Source organism: Ranitomeya imitator, chromosome 2 (assembly GCF_032444005.1).
Source record: "Ranitomeya imitator isolate aRanImi1 chromosome 2, aRanImi1.pri, whole genome shotgun sequence".
NCBI lineage: Eukaryota > Metazoa > Chordata > Amphibia > Anura > Dendrobatidae > Ranitomeya > Ranitomeya imitator.
The window spans coordinates 539894412-539917361 of NC_091283.1; the positions used below are offsets into that span (position 1 = coordinate 539894412).

General features: G+C 38.7%; 1 protein-coding gene across 2 annotated transcripts in view; it reads right to left on the reverse strand.

Annotated features, from left to right (window-relative positions):
- Positions 1-202: 202 nt before the first annotated feature.
- RAMP2 (receptor activity modifying protein 2) overlaps positions 203-22950 on the reverse strand; it is a 120575-nt gene continuing 97827 nt past the window's right edge. Inside the window, exons 2-5 of one of the 2 annotated variants that reach the window (XM_069751908.1) lie at positions 15830-16015; positions 10940-11039; positions 9101-9207; positions 203-505 (exon numbers count right to left, since the gene is read on the reverse strand). In XM_069751908.1, coding sequence (XP_069608009.1) covers positions 408-505; positions 9101-9207; positions 10940-11039; positions 15830-16015 — 491 coding nt within the window. In that variant the 3' untranslated portion in view covers positions 203-407. Of the gene's footprint in view, positions 5980-9100; positions 9208-10939; positions 11040-15829; positions 16016-22950 lie in introns of both variants that reach the window. The other variant, XM_069751907.1, reaches the window with a different exon arrangement.

The following is a 22950-nucleotide window of genomic DNA, read 5'->3' on the forward strand; positions in this document are numbered from 1 at the left end:
GATGCATGTGAGATATAAGGAAGGATGCATACAGTCATATAAATGAATGGTCTTTTATGCCATACATTCATAGACTGTGGGTCCACGTTCTTAGTAGAACGTTGGTTATAAATCGAAGAAATTATAAGACCAAAACTTGAATAACCCGTGATGATCAAAGGGAAATGGTAAAAGAAGCGGTGAAGCAAAAAAAAAAACACGATTCTTTACTCTTTTTCACTTTTATTGATCTGAAAAGGCTGGAATGTCATCAGACCATTTCCACAATATAAAACTTTAGTTTAGATTCAAAGCATACAGTACATATTTATTCAAAAAAGCTGTGTAAGATGCAGCCACAAATGTTTATATCCTGCAGATTTTGGTTATTTTTCCATCCCTCTTCTTTTCTATGTCAATTGACATTTTCACTCTTGGTGCTTGATGAGTGAATAGGGTGTTCCTGGTATGACGTTGATGCTGAGATCTTTTTGTGTTTTGATCCAATCAGATGTTATTCCCCAAGCTGCGTCATTGAAACAAAAAGATTGAATGCAGCTGCATTTCACCTTCCAACGATTTTTTTGCTTTTCAGTTTTTTACATTAGATTTATGGTTGGTGATTTGGATTAATGACTGTTATCAGAGAACAATTTTAATATGGCATTCTCTTTTATTTAAAGGGGTTGTCTGGTCAAAACAGATAAGTCTGCAGGATTCTCCAGTTTCAGACCTGGGAATGGAGGGTAAGTATGAGTTATACATACCCCCGGCCTGTGGACGCACCATCACTCTCCATACAGTTGTATGGAGCAAGGGCATGCCCTCTAGTCGGATATGCTCACTGGCCATCCACGTCACTGGGCGCAGCCTCTCTCTATACAAGTGTATGGAGAGCGAGGGTGCGCCCACAGGCCGGGGGTATGTATAACTCATACTTACCCTCCGTTCCCTGGTCTGAAACAGTGTGTGCGTTGGGGGGGTGGGGGGTGGGGGGGAATTCATAAGTCTGCAGTCATTCTGTGTGACTGCAGACTTATCAGTTTTGACCAGACAATCCTTTTAAATCACAGTTTTAAATTGTCATTTTTAGGGAATATTATTAAATCATCTTTTTTTCATTGTTTAGGTCATTGTACAAAATGAAAATATCTGCACTGTAGGAAACCAAACTGCCAGCACTGATGAATGAAATCTAAAGCAAGTTACAGACCACCTTATTGCTTTTTGACCACTCTGTTCTCTGCTAAGTATAATGCTTGACTGGCAATCAAGAAGCTGTCAATCAAGATGGTGCTGAAAAAGGGAATAATGAGGAAGACGGATGCACTCAAAGTGCACCCACACACCCAAAATTTACTTCCAGGCTAATTGTCGTTTTTCTGCCAACATTTATTTCTCTTAGCTAGCATATCAAAGTACTACAAGACAGGTCTAATTGTAACTGTCATTCAATGACCTATGCAGTTATACCAAGAGTTTCTTTAGTAAAATCATTTTTACTGGTTCACTATCAGTGCATATTTGAAATTCCAAAACAGATGAAAGCATAATCTGTAAAATGCAAAATTGCTTAATTGCTTGTTTTAAAGGGAATATGTCAGCTAATTTTGGCCCTATAAACTGCGGCCATGGCAATCAGGGGCTTATCTACAGCATTCTGTAATGCTGTAGATAAGCCCCCCATTGTAACCTGAAAGATGAGATATACAAGTTAGATTATAATCACCGAGGGGCGGTCCCGATTTGGTGTGGGTCCGATGGGTGTCGCGGTCCGGGTCTGGCGCCTCCCATCCTCATACGAAGTTGTCATCCTCCTTGCTTCTGTTGCAGCTCCTGGGCAGGTGTACTGATTTGCCTTGTTGAGGGCAGCATAAAGTACTTCAGTGCGCAGGCATCGGGCCTCTCTGACCTGTCCCGGTGCCTGCGCACTGCAGTACTTTGCTCTGCCCTCAACAGGGCAGAACATTACGCCTGTGCAAGAGCCACGACAGCAGCAAGGAAGAGGATGACATCGTATGACGCCCATCGGACCGGACCGCACCTGACCACCACCTGGTGAGTATAATCTAACTTGTTTTCCTTATCTTTCAGGTTACATCAGGGGCTTATCTACAGCATTACAGAATGCTGTAGATAAGCCCCTGATGGCGGTGGCTGCAGTTTATAGGGCCAAAATTAGGTGTCAGATTCCCTTTAAATATTTACTATACTTTACATCAACTATAAGGTTTTGTCTACATTGTGCAGTTTTCATGTAAAGTGTATTTTTTTTGTGATTTTTAGAGAAAAGTATTAGTATAAATCCTTAGGATTTCCCTCTCTATGGGTACACTGCTGGCTTTGGCTAGAAAAATCAATTAACCACTTCCTGTCATGTGATATATATATATATATGTCACATGTCCGGTGTAGCTGTATACAGTAAACTCAGAAGTTGAGCCTGTTCCATACAGAGTAGGTGTTGGCTGTGCAATGCTGCCAGTTCATACCTCTAATGGCAGCTATCAGAACTTGCTCTACTTGCTGCTGTTTAATCACTTAAATAAGTATGGTTTTGCATTCATTGTATTGACCAGAAGAATCACATTGACGTTTTTTTTTTTCTAAGCAGCGTGGTGGCTCAGTGTTTAGCACTGTTGCTTTGCAGTGGCACTGGGGTCCTGGGTTCAAATCCCACCAAGGTGTAATGCACCTTCCAAGGAGTTTGTATGTTCTCCTTGTGTTTGCGTGGGTTTCCTCCTGATTCTCTGGTTTCCTACCACACTCCAAAAACATACTGATAGGGAATCTAGCTTGCGAGCCCCAATGTTGCTGATAATGTTTGTAAAGTGCAGTGAAATTATTGGCACTATATAAACAAGTAAATAATAATATTCTTTATCGCACAATCAACACAATAAAAAACCCTTAAAAAAATGTCATTATTGTGATTTCAAACAATTTAATCTGACTTGATTTATTTCCCCTTTTCAGTACATTATATGAAAGGTGTACTTCAAAATTACAACTCATCCTGGAAAAAAACAAACCTTTGTACAGCTACGTCATCAAATAAAAAAATGAAAAAAAGATATCAATCTTGGATGAAGGAGAGGAGAAAACAAAAATGGAAAAATGAAAACTTGATGGTCAAAAAGGGGTTACCAACCATGTCAAAACTTTGGAGTCTTAAGGTCCAAATGCTTCACTGAAAATAACTTATATTTTACAATATTTTGCAATGTACAGTATTTTCATATATTGTCACATACAGTGGGGCAAAAAAGTATTTAGTCAGTCAGCAATAGTGCAAGTTCCACCACTTAAAAAGATGAGAGACGTCTGTAATTTACATCATAGGTAGACCTCAACTATGGGAGACAAACTGAGAAAAAAAAATCCAGAAAATCACATTGTCTGTTTTTTTAACAATTTATTTGCATATTATGGTGGAAAATAAGTATTTGGTCAGAAACAAAATTTCATCTCAATACTTTGTAATATATCCTTTGTTGGCAATGACAGAGGTCAAACGTTTTCTGTAAGTCTTCACAAGGTTGCCACACACTGTTGTTGGTATGTTGGCCCATTCCTCCATGCAGATCTCCTCTAGAGCAGTGATGTTTTTGGCTTTTCGCTTGGCAACACGGACTTTCAACTCCCTCCAAAGGTTTTCTATAGGGTTGAGATCTGGAGACTGACTAGGCCACTCCAGGACCTTGAAATGCTTCTTATGAAGCCACTCCTTCGTTGCCCTGGCAGTATGCTTTGGATCATTGTCATGTTGAAAGACCCAGCCACGTTTCATCTTCAATGCCCTTGCTGATGGAAGGAGGTTTGCACTCAAAATCTCACGATACATGGCCCCATTCATTCTTTCATGTACCCGGATCAGTCGTCCTGGCCCCTTTGCAGAGAAACAGCCCCAAAGCATGATGTTTCCACCACCATGCTTTACAGTAGGTATGGTGTTTGATGGATGCAACTCAGTATTCTTTTTCCTCCAAACACGACAAGTTGTGTTTCTACCAAACAGTTCCAGTTTGGTTTCATCAGACCATAGGACATTCTCCCAAAACTCCTCTGGATCATCCAAATGCTCTCTAGCAAACTTCAGACGGGCCCGGACATGTACTGGCTTAAGCAGTGGGACACGTCTGGCACTGCAGGATCTGAGTCCATGGTGGCGTAGTGTGTTACTTATGGTAGGCCTTGTTACATTGGTCCCAGCTCTCTGCAGTTCATTCACTAGGTCCCCCCGCGTGGTTCTGGGATTTTTGCTCACCGTTCTTGTGATCATTCTGACCCCATGGGGTGGGATTTTGCGTGGAGCCCCAGATCGAGGGAGATTATCAGTGGTCTTGTATGTCTTCCATTTTCTAATTATTGCTCCCACTGTTGATTTCTTCACTCCAAGCTGGTTGGCTATTGCAGATTCAGTCTTCCCAGCCTGGTGCAGGGCTACAATTTTGTTTCTGGTGTCCTTTGACAGCTCTTTGGTCTTCACCATAGTTGAGTTTGGAGTCAGACTGTTTGAGGGTGTGCACAGGTGTCTTTTTATACTGATAACAAGTTTAAACAGGTGCCATTACTACAGGTAATGAGTGGAGGAAAGAGGAGACTCTTAAAGAAGAAGTTGCAGGTCTGTGAGAGCCAGAAATCTTGATTGTTTGTTTCTGACCAAATACTTATTTTCCACCATAATATACAAAAAAATGATAAAAAAACAGACAATGTGATTTTCTGGATTTTTTTTTCTCAGTTTGTCTCCCATAGTTGAGGTCTACCTATGATGTAAATTACAGACGCCTCTCATCTTTTTAAGTGGTGGAACTTGCACTATTGCTGACTGACTAAATACTTTTTTGCCCCACTGTATGCTTTAAATCCAAATGGCTTTGATTTGCATGGATCATGGTTGCTTCCTTTGAGGTCAATATTTTATTTTTTATTATAATAAAAGGGTGCAGATTTCCATTTTTCATACACACACACGCACAATTTCATTCTTCAGTAACAGAATTAAACATAAATTGTCCAATTCCTCAGGCTGAAGGCGAGCCTTTCGTTACACGTCATTTGTATTTTTGAAATACACATTCTTATAAATATTACCAAACAAAATAAAGCAGAAAAATATGCGATAAGCTTCCAGTATTCCATTGTATGAGTATCTTCACATAGACAAGATATTTTACAATATAACAAGGCATTATAATAATGCCGCAATGCTCATTGATATCACAGTTGGCCTTTGGAACCACGTTGCCTCAACTCCTAGTTGTTATTGGCTCTTTCCAAGGAGTAAACTTGTCTTATTATAAATCAATAGGTTATTAAGTTTTTTAAAATGTAAAAAATATCTGGGTAACAGTTTTGACACATATCCAGACTTCTGTACAGTCCTTTTTTTCATTAAGATGACTTTCTTGCTTCATATTTTCTCTGAAAATATTTTATTTGTTTAGTAATTCTTTAAAAAAAAACTTGGAATGTGATTGAAGTTGAATCTACCAGTCAAGGTGCTCAAATAATAAAAAGTCTTTGAAAGATGTTGAGATACACTTTTTATATCATCACTCCGGAAGAGGAAGGAAGTGAAGGTTGTGTTCATTCCAAAATGGAAGTGGATTCTGAGTTGTAGTTGAGCATTAAGGATCAGGCATGGTCATAAAATTGACCAAAGACTATCAAAGCCTTCTGCTATTACAAAGCAGTTAGAAAACGCAATTACATTGTCTGGTAATGTCAGTAGTGAATACTTAGATTTGCGGCCTGATAGTGTTGCTCTTGTAGACCACAAGAGTGACCAGGAAAGGTATTATGCAGATGGGAGCAAAAATTAATCCAAACAAGATATTCTCAGGAGGGTCCATGAGTTCTTCAGACAAAAGACTGCAATTTGTAAAATAATACATGTGGGCTTTCAAAAATGTGTTATGGGCTAGTTCATTTGGGAAAGAAATGCAAAGGCTATCGGCACTGTTCTCCAAGCATAGTTGTAAGAAGTCGTAAATTCTGTAGTCGAAGGAAACAAAATAAAAGTTGGTGACAAGCTGCATAACATTGAAGATAAGGCTATTTTCTTTAAAAACAAAAACAACCTGATTTTCACAAGCTGAACAAATATCATTGCAGACATCATGCATTTACAGTAATGTATGAGTATATTCAAATGTGTCCATTTTGTTGCAGAGATGTTTGCGCCTGTATTGTTTATCTGAATATATTTCACCGAAATTTACGTTACTTCTGGACAAATAATTCCATTTAGGCAATATTTGCAGAAATTTCTGCAACAGATTATGGAGATATTCTCCAGTGGTAGTAAGATTTCTAAACATGATAACGGGAAACCACTGGGTAAATCTGACAGGGAGAAGGACTTGGGGATCCTAGTTAATGATAAACTTACCTGGAGCAGCCAGTGCCAGGCAGCAGCTGCCAAGGCAAACAGGATCATGGGGTGCATTAAAAGAGGTCTGGATACACATGATGAGAGCATTATACTGCCTCTGTACAAATCCCTAGTTAGACCGCACATGGAGTACTGTGTCCAGTTTTGGGCACCGGTGCTCAGGAAGGATATAATGGAACTAGAGAGAGTACAAAGGAGGGCAACAAAATTAATAAAGGGGATGGGAGAACTACAATACCCAGATAGATTAGCGAAATTAGGATTATTTAGTCTAGAAAAAAGACGACTGAGGGGCGATCTAATAACCATGTATAAGTATATAAGGGGACAATACAAATATCTCGCTGAGGATCTGTTTATACCAAGGAAGGTGACGGGCACAAGGGGGCATTCTTTGCGTCTGGAGGAGAGAAGGTTTTTCCACCAACATAGAAGAGGATTCTTTACTGTTAGGGCAGTGAGAATCTGGAATTGCTTGCCTGAGGAGGTGGTGATGGCGAACTCAGTCGAGGGGTTCAAGAGAGGCCTGGATGTCTTCCTGGAGCAGAACAATATTGTATCATACAATTATTAGGTTCTGTAGAAGGACGTAGATCTGGGTATTTATTATGATGGAATATAGGCTGAACTGGATGGACAAATGTCTTTTTTCGGCCTTACTAACTATGTTACTATGTTACTATGTAATTGTGTAATGTGTATTTGTGTATTTGGATGATGCTTTCCTCCAAAGAATTCTAATGCATCAGACTTTAGAAAAAGCTGTATAACATACTGTATCTTGAATATATACAGTACAGACCAAAAGTTTGAACACACCTTCTCATTTAAAGATTTTTCTGTATTTTCATGACTATGAAAATTGTAAATTCACACTGAAGGCATCAAAACTATGAATTACACATGTGGAATTATATACTTAACAAAAAAAGTGTGAAACAACTGAAAATATGTCTTATATTCTAGGTTCTTCAAAGTAGCCACCTTTTTCTTTGATGACTGCTTTGCACACTCTTAGCATTCTCTTGATGAGCTTCAAGAGGTAGTCACCGGAAATGGTCTTCCAACAATCTTGAAGGAGTGCCCAGATATGCTTTGCACTTGTTGGCCCTTTTGCCTTCACTCTGCAGTACAGCTCACCCCAAACCATCTCGATTGGGTTCAGGTCTGGTGACTGTGGAGGCCAGGTCATCTGGTGTAGCACCCCATCACTCTCCTTCTTGGTTAAATAGCCCTTACACGGCCTGGAGGTGTGTTTGGGGTCATTGTCCTGTTGAAAAATAAACACAAACCGGATGGAAGATAATGCCGCTGCAAGATGCTGTGGTAGCCTTGCTGGTTCAGTATGCCTTCAATTTTGAATAATAATAATAATAATCTTTATTTTTATATATCGCTAACATATTCCGCAGCGCTTTACAGTTTTGCACACATTATCATCACTGTCCCCGATGGGGCTCACAATTTAGAATCCCTATCAGTATGTCTTTGGAATGTGGGAGGAAACCGGAGTGCCCGGAGGAAACCCACGCAAACACTGAGAGAACATACAAACTCTTTGCAGATGTTGTCCTGGGTGGGATTAGAACCCAGGACCCCAGCGCTGCAAGGCTGCAGTGCTAACCACTGCGCCACCGTGCTGCCCTATAAATCCCCAACAGTGTCAGCAACAAAGCACCCCTATACCATGCTTCATGGTGGGAACCAGGCATGTAGAGTTCATCCGTTCACCTTTTCTGCGTTGCACAAAGTGGTTGGAACCAAAGATCTCAAATTTGGACTCATCAGACCAATGTACAGATTTCCACTGGTCTAATGTCCATTCCTTGTGTTCTTTAGCCCAAACAAGTCTCTTCTGCTTGTTTCCTGTCCTTAGCAGTGGTTTCCCAGCAGCTATTTTACCATGAAGGCCTGCTCCACAAAGTCTCCTCTTAAAGGGAACCTGTCACCTGAATTTGGCGGGACTGGTTTTGGGTCATATGGGCGGAGTTTTCTGGTGTTTGATTCACCCTTTCCTTACCTGCTGGCTGCATGCTGGCTGCAATATTGGATTGAAGTTCATTCTCTCTCCTCCATAGTACACGCCTGCACAAGGTGCAATCTTGCCTTGCGCAGGCGTGTACTATGGAGGACAGAGAATGAACTTCAATCCAATATTGCAGCCAGCATGCAGCCAGCGGGTAAGGAAAGGGTGAATCAAACACCAGAAAACTCCGCCCATATGACCCAAAACCAGTCCAGCCAAATTCAGGTGATAGGTTCCCTTTCACAGTCGTTGTAGAGATGTGTCTGCTGCTGGAACTCTGTGTGGCATTGACCTGGTCTCTAATCTGAGCTACTGTTAACCTGCAATTTCTGAGGCTGGTGACTTGGACAAACTTATCCTCAGAAGCAGAGGTGACTCTTGGCCTTCCTTTCCTGGGGCGGTCCTCATGTGAGCCAGTTTCCTTGTAGCACTTGATGGTTTTTGCCACTGCACTTGGGGACACTTTCAAAGTTTACCCAATTTTTCTGACTGACTGACCTTCATTTCTTAAAGTAATGATGGCCACTCGTTTTTCTTTTCTTGGCAGCTTTTTTCTTGCCATAATATAAATTCTAACAGTCTATTTAGTAGGACTATCAGCTGTGTATCCAACAGACTTTTGCACAACACAACTGATGGTCTCAACCCCATTTATAAGGCAAGAAATGCCACTTATTAAACATGACAGGACACACCTGTGAATTGAAAACCATTCCCGGTGACTACCTCGTGAAGCTCATCAAGAGAATGCCAAGAGTGTGCAGAGCAGTCATCAAAGCAAAAGGTGGCTACTTTGAAGAACCTAGAATATAAGACATAATTTCAGTTGTTTCACACTTTTTTGTTAAGTATATAATTCCACATGTGTTAATTCATAGTTTTGATCCCTTCAGTGTGAATGTACAATTTTCATAGTTATGAAAATACAGAAAAATCTTTAAATGAAATGGTGTGCCCAAACTTTTGGTCTGTACTGTATGGGAAAAATATATTGAACAGTAAAATACATTACTTTTGTTTTTTTTACAATTAAAGTTGGTTCGATTGATTCATGGGACTTCCATCCATTGGCCAGTTAACATTCTTTGACAACTGGAAAGGAGGCTTGCAAATTTCTTACCTTCCAGAATTCCTTTGCAGCTTTTGATTACCTGAGCTGGAGTGATGAGATTATTGTGGCATGTCACACAAATTACATCACGTCAGCCCACCTAATCAAACGTAGTGCTGGGGATCCCTGAAGGTAAGAAATTTGCAAAACTCTTGTCCAGTGATTACAAAGCACTGACCTGGCCAATGCACTGCCTCCCATGACTTGGAACGGTTGCATAGCTTAGCCCCCAGGGGTATATTTCCCCTGATGGACTTAGTCATGGACTGGTCTGCCATCTCTGTGTTTGAATTTTGCATCCTGTCGACTATGCCAAATGTAATGTGTAATTCTTGATGTGTGTCATCTGACTTCTGGACCTTGATGCGCGTAGGGCGAAGGTTCTGGTCTTGATAGGTGCAGTCTGGAATTTGTCTCTTGACAGGCGAAGTTCAGAACTCTGGATCTTGACCATTGTAGTCAGGTCTCTATATCTCACCAGGCATCATCTGGACTTTGTCTGGCAATGATTGGATCTTGGTGGCGTGCGTTTTATCCTGTGGCCTGTCACGCTGGCCTCAAAACCGCCCTGGTACGCATCCACAACACTTTTCTCCTTGGTGCCAAATCCTCCTGCTGCCTGGCACACATAGCTTTAATACCCAGGAACTCTGTTATGCGAGGCACTAGACCAGGTTCCGCACAAGAACTGGTCTTCTTCTGGTGCTATATTGGTTCCGCTCGATTTCATATTGCCTGCAGATGATAGTCTTTCCACTCAAATGTCATGTCACACAGCGGCTCTTCAGAGGTGCCATCTCTTCCTTGTACATTCATAGCAGTGTCATGTAGAGCATTATTCCTTAGCAGACTGCAAAGGATAAAGGCACAAATACTAGTTCCACTCAGTAGAGATGAAGTTGCAAGTCTGAAATAAGCGACATGCCACCATCTAGTGCCGTGTTTCTGTGTCTGCAAGTCATAGAGGAAAGGTTCAATGAAATTTGCGGAGTTCAGTATTCTATGACAGCTGATTGTGACACATGTGGCTTAGTTTGCCAAATGCATGTAGTATGCTATTGCAGCTTTAGTAGGACAAAAATGAGAAAAATTAACTTGGAATCTGAAATCTGATATAATCATACTAGGATAGTGCCACATAGACATAGCAAGTAGTCCTAATAAACTAGTCCACTCGTTGGTGCCCTAGTCACTTCCCGGTACCTAGCTATTTGTCACCACAGGCTTGAAAGTCTATTAGTTTGGTGCTGTATTGAGTTCCTGATGACCCATGATAGGTATCCCAGTTAACCTTTTGTGTTTTGAGATAAGGGGCCAAAGTCCTTATTGATCAGTTGTAGTTTCTCATACTTACTGTAATATTGTCTATTATATTGCCATGTGTGACATCAAGTCAAATATGCATTTGCTTCACAGTCCATACCTGAAAATGTGTTTCCAATTGCACCAGTGTTCTTGTGTAATATTGAACATTGTAGCACTAAAAATCTCCCAGCACTCCTCAACATGTTTGTCATATGAATCTATTAAAAGGAAATTTAAAAAAAATAGTTTAACAGTCAATTCATGGCTATATCGCTCACCTAAGTTTAGAGGTACCCACAGGAGCAAAATATAATGCTACTAGGTCCACTCAACACACACAACAACACATAATGAAATAAAACTACTGGTACCCCTGAATATCTCTCGAAGAAAAGCTTAGTGTAACTGTATGGATATATACAAACTCATATATTTGATATAGAACAACATCAGATGAAAAAATAAATGAATAAAATCTTAGCAGATAAAAAAGGATACAAAATTGAAAATAATGCCAGGACACGACCCTTTGTTGAGTTTGAAACAAAGGACAAAATCAGATTAAACTGTTATAATTTAAAAATGAATTCTGTTCACAGTGTTAAAGATAACCGTCTGAGAAGATCTGAAATTATACTATCACTTAGCAAAAGCAGTCTGAGGCTATGTTCACATATCCAGTAATGATCCGTTAGAATGGATTCAGCAGCAATCCATTGGCAACAAAATTGTGCAGACCCAACTTTTTGTCCATTTGTAAAAAAAACTGATTTCAGCTCGATCCGTATTTTAACACTGAAGTCTTAAATAGCTGTTTTTCTTTCATTTGAAAAGCATCTGTTTTTTGCTTACTTGATCCATTTCAAATGAAAGATTACGGATAGCAATTTAACAGATATGTTTTCCATAGACTCCATTGTTAAAATAGCGGATCCAGCTGAAATCAGTTTTTAAAAATTTGACCAAAAAGTTGTCTGTACAGCTTTATTGCCTACGGATTGCTGCTGAATCTAACTACTGGACATGTGAATACAGCCTAATGGGTGCAAGACTATCTGCACATCCCAGCTTAAGCATTTAAAAATGTTAGCAAAAAGTTTTATGCTCATGGAACAGTCAAGATTCAAGAATACCCCAAGACAATGTGGAAAGATGAATATTAATATGGGAATATTATGAAAGTTGATATGAATTATGGCAAAGACAAAAACATACAATGTACAGAGGTCTTTAGCTAAGCTGGAGACACCTAGAGTGATGGTTTTAAGATGCACACAAATCGGAGCTTTAGGCATACTTTTGAGAGTTGCGGGAATACTTTTGAGAGTTGTGAGCATACTGCTGAGAGCTGCGAATTTATTGTGCTTGGTTTACGCCCTGTAATCTTGTGCTAGTCTTCTTTTATACTCATCTTGTTCTTCACTAACCTCGACCTTGACTACATCTGTCTTCATGATCCATCATCTGTTCTTAGCTTTCTGGTCCTGTTCCCTCTGTTACTAACCCAGCTTGTTTGGCTATCCTTGCTTCATGCTCTCTCTTCCAGTCAGAAGCTACTCTGTGGATGCAAACCAGGGGGCCCTGTTGTAAGTTCAGATTCCTAGTTATAATATATATAATATAATATGTAATATATAAGCCTCAGACTGACTGACAATCTCCCTGTAACAGTAGCGTAGCTACTGGGAGGGAATAGAGTGGGCAGCTGAGAGGTCCAGCAGCAGTACACAGATACAGTTGCGCTCTGCGGTAGAACATGTTTTCCCTGCACTTTCGCTCTCTATTCTGTAGACAGCAGGTCATTTTAAGCCTGTGGTCTATTGAATGTCCAAGGCACCAGCTCAAACCCAAAACATCAGAGTGCATGCACTGTCACATCAACACACTTCATCACACTCTGATGTCCCGTGCGTGCGCTGGGGCGATGCCGTTGGACTCATCAGGCACCTGGATTAGATGAGTATATGTTGTCTTTCTTTTAATTAAAATTTGGGGCATCATAAACAATGGTGGACCCTTATACAGTGTGAGAGTTACTGTGGGGGCCTCATACACATGGAAAGAGTTGATTACACATGTGTATATATCTCGGGACTAGGACAGATATGACAGATTAAAAAGTCTTAATACTGAAAGATCATGTTATGAACAACAGAGGGAGTAAAATATAGGAATTCAATCTTTTAAGTCTTTGACTTCAAGGACTCAATCTAACACCTAGATTTATGATGCACTACATGGACTTTCTCCAACCCTTCAAACAGACTGGCTCCAGATCTTTAAACTCAAAAGTTATCACCTCTATTACCTCTCCAACAAAAACATCAGTTTTATTACTTTGGCTTATCATTATGATGCATCACCCTATACACAACATGTACCATTGTCTTGCTTTAACATTTTTTTTAATGAGCTTTTATTTCAGTCATTCATTTGTAAACTTGCCTGATAAAGGTGTTTGTGTACCCTGAAAGCTAACTAATATAGATAGCTAATTAATGCATCACTCCTAGAATAGTTTTGTCTTTTTAAGATAAAATAATTTGGATATATTTAATTATTTTTTAAATGATTACATGTAGGGTGACATGTCAACTATTTTTTAAGATAAAACTATTTTAAGATACGGGAAGAGAACCATATTTTTGGGGCTGCATCCGAACTTCGATGCCATATCAGGTCATATAGTCATTATTTTGACAACGTCCTTTCTGATATGGGATGGGACTGAGGTGGCAGTAAATGAATTTGTTAAATTATTAAATGATAATGATGTGAACTTAAAATTTACTTGAAATATCCAGGTTAAATTAATTGATTTCTTAGACATTACTTTGATTTTTTCAGAAGAAAGTATTATAGCCGCCCCCTTTACAAAAGAAACCGCATCTACCTCCACCCTGTATGCTACCTCTTGCCACCTCAAAAAAAATATACAAAAAGTTCCACTGGGAGAACATTTTTGGATAAAAAGAAACACCTCTAAGGATATAACTTATCAGAAAGAAACTATTAAAATTAATAATAGATTAAAGGCAAGAGACTATTCACGGTGGATGAGTGACAGAGCAACAGTTTCAGTTGCCCATAGGGATAGAGAACAAATGCTTAAAGAGAAAACAAAAGAGATCCATCAGGGACATAATCCAATTACATTCATAACGCGATATAGTCCACAGTTCACAGATATAAAAAATCTTATTAGAAATATATTCCCATACTATACCAGGATGAAAAATGTAAAAAAATATTCTACATAATCCTATAAGATTTACATCTAGAAAAGCCCCTTCTTTAGGGGATACTGTGTCGCCAAGTTTATTCATAAATAATACTGTTACAACAGAGAAGACATGGTTACATGTTACAGACAATTATAAATGTCATCGTACATGCTTATGTTGTAACTATATGGTGAATACAAAGGAATTCAGGTCTAATGTTACTGAGAAAAAATATAGGATTAAGTCATATATTAATTGCAATGCCTCACACGTCGTATACATTTTTTACGTTTAATTTGTGATGTACAATATGTAGGTTGCACTACAAACCAATTAAAAGTCAGGATCAGACGTCACCTTTCTGATGCAACTAATAAAAAAATATCCAAATGTTCGGCAGCCTCAAGACACGGTTAATCATAATGGAGATGTAAAATTACATTGATAGAAAGGGTTTTTAAACCGCTAAGGGGGGTGACCATCAAAGAAAATTAATGAACAGAGAATCCTGGTGGATTTATAGCTTAAAAACTAGAACCACCATGGGAATGAATATTAAACATGACCTTACATATCATTATTTATAATTTACAGCTATATGACCACATCTATCTAATTCTTGTTTTCTTTCTTTTTTTCAACATTTTCTTAGTAAGTTTTGTCTGATTTCTTACTTGTTTTTTTTACCATTAATTATTGATATTGTTTTAAAATTTTTGCATGGTGTTATAGGAGGATTACGTTGATTATTCTATGCTATCCTTATATACTTAAACCTGGCTAGTGGGAATTAATAACAGCCTTTTGAACAGGTGAAAATTAATGACATTTGATTGATTAGTAACTTCTTAATAACTGACCATGTCAAGATTTAGTATTTAAGGCCGACAAAAAAACGAATATGTTAGGCAATGAATAAGAGCCACAAAGCTCAAAACGCGTCTGCTTATTGATCCCTTGACAGGCTAGTGATATCTATGCTGGGTGGTATTAGGCTGCTTTTAAAGTATTTCTTCAATAAATAATGGATTTTAAGGAACAAAGAGCTGAATTACCTCCTTGATCGATTGTCTTCCTGTCACATCTTTTCAATGTTTTGCTTTTATTTTAGTCTTTCATTTGTAAACTTGCCTGATAAAGGGGTTTGTGTGCCCTGAAAGCTTAGAAATATAGATGGCTAATACATGCATTCCTCCTAGAATATGTTTGCCTTTTTAAGATAAATTTTTTTTGGATATATTTAATTATTTTTAAAATGATTACATGCATGGTGAGGTGACAGGTCAACTATTTTACTGAATGTACAGCACATGCTATTAAAATAAATGACACACAGTGGATACATAGCCATTTATCCTATTACTGAAGAAATTGGTTGCTTTATAATAAACAATCAAGGATGCCAATAATATTGACCGCTTACTGTATACTATGGTACATGTATTTTTCCAATTACAACTATAAGAACTAGAACAGCCTCCAAGCATCGGTCATAGTTTCTCATAGTCTGGATAATTATATGTTTAAATAATGTGTACTTCATAATAACCCCACCGTTTACAGATGCTAACATTTAGTTTCTCTTTCCACAGTTTTTCATTGTATCCTTGCAATACACTTGTCCAAAAATATGACTAATAGGAATGGATACTGTAAAATATTGTTTCATTTCCACAATCTTTTACATTTATAAAAGATGAACATGTCCTTATTATATTTTACTTATGGAAATTTCGGCAATCGCTGGTTATCATATCTTTATTAAAATTATAGGCTATACTTACCAATTAAAGTTTTTTTGCATATTGTTGAATTTGATGTCCTCCAATACAAATCTGTCACATTCACGGTAGGCTGTGTAGCATTCTCAACTTCTGTAGCATTCTCAACTTCTACCATTGAGCGTAGAGCTGTTGTCATATTGACTGTAGGCTGTGTAGCATTCTCAACTGCTGCCATCGAGCCTAAAGCTGTTGGAACAATTGTTGATTATGAACGAGGTCTATAAAGAAAACTGCAAAGATAATTTTTTATGTATTAAAAAAAGTAGTCTAATGACATGAAACGAGCTTAAATAATCTTTATAAAACACATACTTTTTGTGTGTCTAGAGTTCCCATACAGAGCTGTTTCCATGGTGAAAAAATACAAACCTTGTACAGCCTTAATCCTTGTATTGTGTACTGTGTTTCTCCTCCCTGCTACCAAAACTGATCTGGCCTGCCAACTTACTGACAACATAAGATTTCTGAAGGTGTTTTGTATGTTACTAGCTAACATCAGATTACATAGGTTCTGTAAATTACGATACGGGGACCCTTTGGATTGATTTCCACAGCATCCTATACAAAGATTATTTGAAGCAAAATGGCCATTGCCTCTGATCTCCAGCTTCCTCCTCTGTTAAGCCACTTTTCTATTGTTTTTATGAAGATATAACAAAGATGGAATAAAGATACATTTTTAGATGGGGAGTGCCCTCTCTATTTTTTGCACTTTATTATATGCTGCATGTTTCAGAGGTTAAAACCCCATGCACAGTAACCACTATTATCTGCTCATGAGACACTGGTGGAAAAATGATTGGTACCCTGAACTTAATATTTGGTTGCACACCCTTTGACATAAATAACTGAAATCAAGTGCTTCCTATAACCATCAACAAGCTTCTTACACCTCTCAACTGGAATTTTGGACCATATCTGAAAGTTGCCTTCTCCCAACAGCAATTTTAATATTTCTCCACAGGTATTGATTGGGACTTAGATCCAGACTCAGCCACTTCAGAACTCTCTAGCACTTTGTTTCGCTTTCATTTCTGGGTTCTTCTTGAAGTATGTTTGGGGTTAATGTCCTGCTGGAAGACCCATGACCTAGGATGCAAACCCAGTCTTTTTTACACTGGGCTCTACATTGGGATTCAAATTCTTTTGGTAATCTCCGGGTTTCATGATGCCTTGCACACAGTCGTCACCCAGTACCAGAGGCAGCAAAGCAACCCCAAAACATCTTTAAACCTCCACCATGTTTGACTGCAAGTACTGTGTTCTTTTCTTTGTAGGCCTCATTTGATTTTAGGCAAACAGTAGAATAATGTGGTTTACCAAACAGTTGTATCTTGGTCTCATTTGTATACAAAACGCTTTTCTAGAAGAATTTTGGCTTATTCATGTACATTTTGGCAAACTGCAGTCTTGCTTTTTTATGTCTCTTAGTCAGCAGTGGGGTCCTCCTGAGTCTCCTGCTACAGCGTTCCATCTCATTCAAATGCTGATGAATAGTTTGTGCTGACACTGATGCACCCTGGGCCTGAAGAACAGCTTGAATTTCTTTGGAACTTGACTGAGGCTGCTTATCCACCATCTGGACTATCCTGCGTTGCAACCTTTCATCAATTTTTCTCTGCTATCCACATTCCGATAGATTAGCTACAGTGCCATAGGTTGTAAACCGCTTGATTATGTTGTGCACTATGGACAAAGGAACATGTAGATTTCTGAAGATGGACTTGTAACCTTCAGATTGTTGATATTTTTCAACCATTTTGGTTCTCAAGTCCTCAGACAGTTCTCTTCTCTTTCTGTTCTCAATGCTTAATGTGGCACATTGAGACACACAGTGCCAAGATTGAGCCCCCTTTTTATCTGGTTTCAGGTAATAATAATAATAATTTTATTTCTATAGTGCTGACATATTCCGCAGCACTTTACATTTTAAAGGGGAATTGTACATACAATAGACATTACAGCATAACAATAAACACATAGATCAGAACAGTCTTTAATTTTAAGGGTAGCTTAATCTTAACATTGAGAGATAGAATATCAAAAATAAAATCCAGAAAATCACATTGTATAAATTATATAAATTTATTAGCATTTTGCAGTGAGAAATAGGGATTGAGTATTGAGACCATTGAGTTCTGGCTCCTACAGACCAGTTAGACGCTCCTAATCAACTCGTTACCTGCATTAAAGACAGCCGTCTTACATAGTCACCTTTATAAAAGACTTCTGTCCACAGACTCAATTAATCAGTCAGACTCTAAGCTCTACAACATGGGCAAGACCAAAGAGCTTTATAAGGATGTCAGGGACAATATGATAGACCTTCACATAGCTGGAATCGGCTACAAAAACATAAGTAAGACGCTGGGTGAGAAGGAGATAGCTGTTGGTGCAATAGTAAGAAAATGGAAGAAATACAAAATGACTGTCAATTGACATCGATCTGGGGCATCATGCAAAATTTCACCTCGTGGGGTATCCTTGATCATGAGGAAGGTGAGAGATCTGCCTAAAACTACACGGGGGGACGTGTTAATGATCTCAAGTCAGCTGGGACCACAGTCACCAAAAAAACAATTTGTAACACATTACACTATAAAGGTTTAAAATCCTGCAGTGCCCGCAAGGTCCCCCTTCTCAAGAAGACAAATGTGCAGGCCCGTCTGAAGTTTCAATGAACACCTGGATGATTCTGTGAGTGATTGGGATAAGGTGCCATGTTTGGAGGAAGAGAAATGCTTCCTATAACCCAAAGAACACTGTCCCCACTGTCAAGCATGGAGGAGGAAACATTCTGTTTTCGGGGTGTTTCTCTGCTAAGGGCACAGGGCTACTGGGAGAATGGATGTAGCCATGTACCAAAAAATCCTGAGTGACAACCTCCTTCCCTTCGCCAGAACATTAAAAATTGGTCGTGGCTGAGTCTTCCAGCAAGACAATGACCGAAAACTCACATCCAGGGCAACAAAGGAGTGGCTCAAAAAGAAGAACATTAAGGTCATGGAGTGGACTAGACAGTCTACAGACCTTAGTCCCATAGAAAACTTATGGAAGGAGTTGAAGCTCCGAGTTGCCAAGCAACAGCATCAAAATCTTAATGATTTAGAGATGATCTGCAAAGAGGAGTGGACCAAAATTACTCCTGACATGTGCACAAACCTCATCATCAACTGCAAAAAACTTCTCACTGCTATGCTTGCCAACAAGAGTTTTGCCACCCTTGTTTGCCAGAAGGATAAACTACTTATTTCTCACTGGAAAATGCAAATACATTTATATAATTGATACAATGTGATTTTCTAGATTTTATTTTTAATATTTTATTTCTCAATGTTAACATTAGCCTACCCTTAACATTATAGACTATTCGTGTTTTTGTCAGTGGGCAAACTTACAAAATCAGCAAGGGATCAAATACTTATTGAAAACCTCTGGAATGTGATCAAGAAGATGATGGATAGTCACAAGCCATCAAACAAAGAAGAACTGCTTAAGTTTTTGCACCAGAAGCAGTGTGAAGGACTGGTGGAAAGCATGCCAAGACGCATGAAAGCTGTGATGAAAAATCATGGTTATTCCACAAAATATTGATTTCTGAACTCTTCCTAAGTTAAAACATTAGTGTTGTTGTTTCTGAATGATTTTGAACTTGTTTTCTTTGCATTATTTGAGGTTTAAAAGCACTGTTCTTTTTTTATTTTGACCATTTTTCTTTGTCAGAAAAAAACCAACAAAATGTATTGCTTGGAAACATGTTGCCAGAAGTTTCTAGCCTAAAAGAACAATTTACATTTTACTTAAAAATATACCTATAAAGAGAAAACTCAGACAAACTGAACATTTTGCAGTGGTCTCTTAATTTTTGCCAGAGCTGTATGTATATATATATATATATATATATATATATATATACATATATATATATATATATATATATATATATATATTATTGTTTTTCTTTGTGTCTTCACTTCCTAATATATCCTATCTCTAAGGCCCCTTTCACACATCAGTCTTTTGCCGTCAGTCTCCATCCAGTGAATTTTGAAAAAAACGGATCTGGCGAACGTTGCCGCTGGATCCGTTTTTTTCTCATAGACTTGTATTAGCAACAGACGGCCTCACGTTTCATTCGTTGTTTGCCAGATCCGTTGAAAATTGTTTATCTGGCAGCCAGAGAAAACGGACATAGTAATGTTTTTTGTGTCTGTCAAAAAAACGGACAGCGATGGATCTGTCGCCGTCCGTCGTTTGCTAGAATGGAAGCCTATGGCGCCGGAACCGTCAAACTGGGCATGCTCCGATTTCTTTAGGATCCAATTAGTTGGATCAGATAGCTGGATCTGGCGAAAAATGGATGTGTCGCATAAGTTTTTCACAATCTGCAACGGATCCGTTTTTTTTAATATTCGACGGATTGTGACTGATGGCAAAAACTGATGTGTGAAAGCAGCCTTAAGGTATCATTGTCGCATGATTGTTATGACCTCCACCTGCCAGTTGATTCAAATTATGGCTCATAAGTGTATGTCTCCTTTTCTTGCTTCTCGTTCAGTGGGTTATGTTTACAATTTCACCTTTATCTTAGCATAATATTTCTACTTTTTTCTGAAGAACACCAAGTTGCAAATCGTGAGAAATGTAATGAGCATCACTAGATATGTTGATCACTAGATATGTATATTTGAAATAGAATTTCTATCTTCTGAAGTAACTGTAGCAGTTACAGTTCCCGCTTTGGCAAGCTGTCATACAAGCATATTGGCTTTTATGTATCACATATTAAAATACACTTCCCCTGTACCTTCCAGCCTTCAGTTTAAGAGCATGACCTTGTTTTGACACCTCCTTTCCTGAGCTTTATTTCCTTCCCGCCATTAATGTATGTGAATGTTCATGTAACCTCCCCACTCATGTTACCCCTCCAAGGATTATTTTTATAATTCAGCCTTTTTCTTTACCTTTATCATTTTTTTACCTCTTTTCTTTTGAAATTACATAATTCTTAAATTTTTCTGTGAAGGCATACAGAGTGAATGCGAAATAGACACTACCAAGATTTCTTGCAAGTCCTCCCCTTTCCTTTGGCAGGAAAGCAAAGGAAGGTTGAACTCACAAGGGGATCACCAAGTAAGCCAATGCACTGAGAAAAGTACTGCATATGTAATGCATTAGTGAACATAGACAGTGGTCTGTAATGAATTGCAAACGATCAAGGTGGTTTCTATTATCTGTTTCCCTGGTGCAATAGGAAATTAGATTCAAGCAAAAGGAGATCACATCACATTATTATCATGGGTATAACATTCCATTTACTTTTGATACAGTGAAAGATGTTTAAATTTGATGAAATTAATATATGTACTTTTACAGCTTAACTGATTATGATCTGCAAATTTTCAGGATTTAAAGTGGTTGTCCTGTCCCCAGATATTGAAGACCTTTGCTGAGGATAGGTCATCAATATCAGATTGGTTGGGATCCCCCACCAAGCAGCTGTTAGCAGCTCATTGTTGGCCAGATGTAAATGCATCGAATGGAGTTTCAATGTTCAACTTTGGTCAATGTGTAGAGGTTGCTATGATGTGTTGCAGGTCCTATTCAAGAGAACTTACACCCAGCACCCCCACCAATCATTCGACATGTATTGGCCACTATCAGGTTCTGCACATATGTAAGGGAAAAAGAGGTGTTTTGCATTTCCCAGCAGTGGCCACTATATATTGAATGGGGTACCGTGCATTGTGTACATCTGTCTGCCGACATACAGTCGCTTATAACGGTTGATCAGTGGGGATGCTGTGTGCTGGACCACAACATTTTTTATAAAAAAGGGTATCAATATCTGGTGACCTAATAACTCTTTTAATTACCAGCAGTTATTAGCAGAATAACTAATCATGTAGAGAGTTTACAAAACGCCTTACATTACCTTTATATTTGACTGAAAGGGATATCTGCTTTCATTTTCAATAGTTCAAAAGCAATATCTGGAGGAAAACAATAAAATCATCATTACCAACTGTTGCTCCAGGGCTGCCGTTCCGCTGCTGATGCGGATGTAGACATCACCAGATTGAATCTAGTGATTGGTTGAAGCAGTCATGTGCTATAGACGTGATGTCTCTGCTGCAGCCATTGTGTAGCAGTAGAGAGGCAACACTGGAACATCAGGTGGTAACTTAAGATTACTTTATTATTTCAATATACTATGGGTCATGGTTTTGAACAACTGAAGGTTAAAAACAGAACACTGCTGTAAAAGGATTATACTACCTCTATAAATCATATCTCTATGCCCCTCTGTAGGCAGTCAGTGATTTAAGCTATAGAACTGCATAGAGCACTCATTTTTTAATCTTACACTAGAAACTTCAATCCTAAATTTGTTTTATTCTGGATAGACTGTGGTGCAAAATGTAAGGGATTCCCTAATATTTACCCTTAACATGCTGAAAGAGGATCCCAATGTCATGGTGCCCAGTTATGCTCACTAAGTGACAGCAGTAGGCCTAATGCAAAAGTAGCAAAGTCAGTTATTAAGTCAAGGGTCATCACTGGGAAGGATGTGACAAACAAGAGGACGAGGCAGGAGTATAGATAGGAATGGCACCAAAGGTCTGTGCAGAAATAGAACAGGTGCATACAAACAAACCAAGGAACCTAGCCATGGACTGAAACCGAGGACATCAGGATAAAGAAGCAAATCAATAGGCAATGCAATTCCATCCTAAACCAGCTAGCTGAGCGGATGCTGCTGTTCAGCTTCAGCTGAAGAACTTTGGCCCAAAGCAGAAGGGTAGCATCAGTATATTGAAGCAAGAGACGGTAATTGCTAGGCTATCTAGGAACAGGGCCGCAGTACGCATTGCTGAAATTGGGCAAGGTGAGTTATACCAGGCCACATATCAAAAGATTCTAAAAGTGGAACATATAAGTACTACTGCTCATTAGTGTCAGGCTGCTTTAAGATTTGAGTTGCGTTATTTGTGTTACTCATGGCAAAAAAATCATAATTCTTGAAATGTAAGTTCAGCTGCTTATGCCCTAAGCTTTTAATACCTTTATATTATGAAACAGGAAGTAGCTGTCTGATAGCTTATATTGCCATCCATAAT